At 40.5% G+C, this 4,620-nt stretch overlaps 1 protein-coding gene across 1 annotated transcript in view; it reads left to right on the top strand.

Annotated features, from left to right (window-relative positions):
• The window catches only part of SEL1L (sel-1 suppressor of lin-12-like (C. elegans)), a 71,001-nt gene extending 66,910 nt beyond the window's left edge, over positions 1-4,091 (top strand). Inside the window, exons 20-21 of the mRNA XM_011969706.1 lie at positions 856-984; positions 3,412-4,091. Of these exons, the coding sequence (XP_011825096.1) occupies positions 856-984; positions 3,412-3,621 (339 nt within the window). The 3' untranslated portion in view covers positions 3,622-4,091. The remainder of the gene's footprint in view (positions 1-855; positions 985-3,411) is intronic.
• The last annotated feature ends 529 nt before the right edge of the window (positions 4,092-4,620 follow it).

Below are 4,620 nucleotides of genomic sequence, written 5' to 3'. Positions count from 1 at the left end.
TTTTTGCAGAGAAACATTGCTGTGCACACAGGCCTATTCTCAGCAGATCCCTTTCAGGAAAAAGCACATATGGAAGCTGCAGAACTGCAGAACGGAGTCCCTTAACATGTCCATGCCAGTACCTCTTGGTAAATCTTTTTCTTTTTTTGGAGACAGGGTCTGTCACCCAGACTGGAGTTCAGTGGCACCATATCAGCCCACTGCAACCTCCGCCTCCTGGGTTCAAGTGATCCTCCCACCTCAGCCTCCCAAGTAGCTAGGACTACAGGCAGGCGCCACCACACCCAGCTAATTTGGCTTATTTTTTTGTAGAGACAGTTTCACTATGTTGCCCAGGTTGGTCTTGAACTCCTGGCCTCAAGTGATCCTCCTGCCTCACCCTCCCTAAGTGTTAGGATTACAGGAATGAGCCATCCGGCCTGGCCTTTGTTGTAAAATCTTGAGTGTCTCTACCCTACTTTGAAGATCACTGTCCCAAACTGAAACCAGACGTTGCTAACACTGATTGAAGTTTTCAGTAGCAAAAAATTAGTGTGAGTTTCAGAGGTCACCCTTGGAAATCTCTAGGTTAACAGTGCTAATGCATAGATACATGGCTGTATCCAGCATATCTACACAGCAAATGAGATGTTATGTTGAGGGAAAATGAGTTTTTTAATTAAGTTTTTCAATATTAAGCAGTTAGATAATTAAACGAATTTTACCCAAGTGAAGCTTGGCATTTTTCTTTAGGTGAGGGAAACTCATTTTAAAATGAAAACCTCAAAGGTAAAATAAATTTGTCTAATATGTTCACTAAATATTTTTACTTATTTTGACAAGAAAATGCATTTTTGTTTCTTACCTATATTATAGGATATTCACCTCGCAAAACGTTTTTATGACATGGCAGCTGAAGCCAGCCCAGATGCACAAGTTCCAGTCTTCCTAGCCCTCTGCAAATTGGGCGTTGTCTATTTCCTGCAGTACATACGGGAAACAAACGTAAGTGGTCCATGCCGCTTTTCATTAAAATATAAATGATGGAAGGTCTGTCCTGGAGGTTTGTTTTTCAAAAGTTGAGAAGCACAGGGAAGAGTGTCCTGCAGGTATCAGGTGTGTTCCGTTCTTCCCCTCGGCTCAGGTACCAGAGTACCTTATCAGGGGAGGGATAAATGCAGGCACAAAGCAGCTACTGCAGTTTTTAGATAGCATTTGACACTTCCTAACGCTAAAGCATTTTTCATGGAGGCAGATGTTTTCTGGTTTAGGGAAAACTGAGACTGACGGCAGTTTGAAACAGTATTTAATTCAGTAAACGTTAAATCAGATGACCGCCTGGCAGTGATTCAAACGAGTCCCTTAAAAAGAAAAAGAAAAAAAGAAAAAAAAGGAAAGAAGAACCTGAGAACCTGCCCAGGTTGTTGTACTTCAGATTCTTCTGATAGTGAAACATTAAGTTGAAAACACCACCCGAATTTTCTTCTCTAAAAGTAGCGTAAATTATTTAAATAGGCTAATGGAAGAACCTATATAGGAAGTGGGTTACCCATTTTCTTCAAAATTACCAACTTTAGTTGGCAATACTGGTATGTAGGTACTCTTGTGTTCTGCCAGCTTTATATTTTGTTTCTAGTACTGTAGTTCCTAGAATGGATTAACTGGTGCAGCATTTCACTCTGAAAGCCCTAAGATGTTCAGAGCCCTTGTTTCTAACATAGGCTTATTCAGGACCAGAGAAGTTTCTTCAGGACCAGAAAAGGGTGATGTTTCACCCTTTTGTTAATGGCTTTCAGTATTAGATTCAAGAACGGGCTTTCCCTCATGTCTGTCACAGGTATAAATGTAGTCCATGCTGCTCCAGCATCAGTGAAAAGAAATGGACTTGTCTAGTCCATGCACCTGAAGTCCTCCACAGATAGGGCTCCAGAGCACTGGTCTTGTGGGACTCTGGCCTCCCAGTCGCTTATACATTAATTGCATGGTAGTGTGAGTCAGGTGTGCTGTAACCACTGCCAACAGAAACAATCTGTGTTCCTTTCATTAAAAAGCCGATCATGTGGCAGCCTCCTCTTTCTCTCTCAGTACCATTGCAGACCCTTCTCTCTCACAGTTTTTATTACTCACTGTTGGTTATGGTCTAGGACTTCATCTTACAGTATGCTGTGCTGGGTATATTATATCTTTGCTATTTGTGTTAATACAGAAGTATAAAGAAGACAGTAAAAACGCCCCATAATCCTACCACCTAGCTATTCCAACTAAAAAGAAAAAGAGAGTACAAGACTAATAAGTAGTGATCGTAAGAAAGTCAAACAGTACAGAAGACCACAAATCTCCCATCCCAGATTCTTCCCCAGAGAACACAATTAGTGGTTTCTTGTCATTTTTTTCCAGAAAAATTTAGCACTTGTACCTACAAATGTATTATACAGATATTTCAAATGTAATTTTATTTTAAAAATTATACCCCATATTTACTATCTTAATGGGTAAGTATAATAGAAGTCAGAAAGTGTCAGAAATAAGTGATATTAAAACAATTAAAATATCATAGCCTAAGGACGTAACTTTCAGGTTGCAATTCAGATGTTAAATATTTTGTGTTTTAGTTAAATCCTAACTGAGAAGCATTATTTATTCAGCTATTAAATGGTTGAATTCCTGCTATTTTCAATTACATGGAGAACAGTGAAGTGGCCCCACTGTCATGTAACAGAGCTTTCCAGCTGGTGTGCTGTCACTGCCAGTAGATTCGCTGTGCCAAGATACTAATTTCTCCCCTTGGCTCGCCACTGTTTTTTTCTTTTTTTCTTTTTTTTTTTTTTGAGACAGAGTCTCATTCTGTCGCCCAGGCTGGAGTGCAATGGCACAATCTCGGCTCATTGCAACCTCCACCTCCTGGGTTCAAGCATTTCTTGTGCCTCAGCCTCCCAAATAGCTGGGATTACAGACGCCCGCCACCATGCCTGGTTAATTTTTGTATTTTTAGTAGAAACGGGATTTCGCCATGTTGGCCAGGCTGGTCTAGAGCTCCTGGCCTCAAGTGATACACTCACCTCAGCCTCCCAAAGTGCTGGGATTACAAGGCATGAGCCCCTGTGCTTGGCCCCAGTGTTTGTTTGTTTTCAAATATTCTCTGTGAAAAATGATTAAAATTAGTGTATTGGATTACTGATGGAAAAAACACTGTCAAACATTTTATATTAAATGTCAGCTGTTATACATTAATAGCTTAATTCCTCAGACACATTATTTTGAGCTTCAGTTGAAGGCTTTTAAAACCCTTGTAAACATACACACACACACATTGCAAAACATTTTTAAAACCAATTATTTTAGTTTCTGTACTTACCTCTGGTGATGTAACTTTCCCAGTTCCTTGCCTGACATTTTAGTGATAATAATGGTTTCTATATTATTTTCATTAAGATTCGGGATATGTTCACCCAACTTGATATGGACCAGCTTTTGGGACCTGAGTGGGACCTTTACCTCATGACCATCATTGCGCTGCTGTTGGGAACAGTCATAGCTTACAGACAAAGGCAGCACCAAGACTTGCCTGCACCCAGGCCTCCAGGGCCACGGCCAGCTCCACCCCAGCAAGAGGCGCCACCAGAGCAGCAGCCACCACAGTAACAGCCACTGGGTCCAGCCTTGATCAGTGACGGCAAAGGAAGTTATCTGCTGGGAACACTTGCATTTGACCTTGGATCAGTGGTCACCTCCCGGAAGAGGCACGGCACAAGGAAGCATTGAACTCCTAAAGCTGCTTAGAATCTGATGCCTTTATTTTCAGGGATAAGTAACTCTTACCTAAACTAAGCTGAATGTTTGTTTCAGTGCCATATGGAATAACAACTCTCAGTGGCTTTCTTTTTTCTTTTCTGGAAACATATGTGAGACACTCAAAGTAACGTCTACTGTATCCAGCTATCTTTCTTGGATCCTTTTGGTCATTATTTCAGTGTGCATAAGTTCTTAATGTCAACCATCTTTAAGGTATTGTGCATCGACACTAAAAACTGATCAGTGTAAAAAGGAAAACCCAGTTAGTTGCAAATTTAAATGAGTTCGAAAGTCTGAAAATAGAACTTGCCTTTTAAGTTTTTGGAAACTGCGACAACTGAGAAACTCTTACCCGTCCACATGCAATTAGATTTATTCAGCATATTCGTTATTTTAAAAGGGAAGGTTGGGCAGTTTCTTATTGGTGATTGTCATACGGTATACCATACTCCTCTCCTTCAAAGACTGAAAGGCCTTGTTAAGGAGCTTTTTGTGAGCTTTACTTTTTGGAATGGAATATACATATGCAAAGCCTTGTGAACTGACTCCTTGTGCTAACGAGAATTTGCCCCACCTACTCTGTAATTTGCTTGTTTGTTTTGAATATACAGAGCCTTGATCCAGAAGCCAGAGGATGGACTAAGTGGGAGAAATTAGAAAACAAAACGAACTCTGGTTGGGGTACCACGATCACAGACACAGACACACTTTTCCTAAAGTTGAAGCATTTGTTCCCAGGATTTATTTTACTTGGCATTTCTTTTTGCACAAAGAACACATCACCTTCCTGAATTCTTTAAATATGAAATATCATTGCCAGGGGATGGCTTACAGTGACTACTATTATAA

This window comes from Mandrillus leucophaeus, unplaced genomic scaffold (genome assembly GCF_000951045.1).
Source record: "Mandrillus leucophaeus isolate KB7577 unplaced genomic scaffold, Mleu.le_1.0 Scaffold90, whole genome shotgun sequence".
NCBI classification, from domain to species: Eukaryota; Metazoa; Chordata; class Mammalia; order Primates; family Cercopithecidae; genus Mandrillus; species Mandrillus leucophaeus.
Note: the sequence above shows the minus strand (reverse complement) of the source record. Positions and strands in the feature narration are given on the sequence as shown.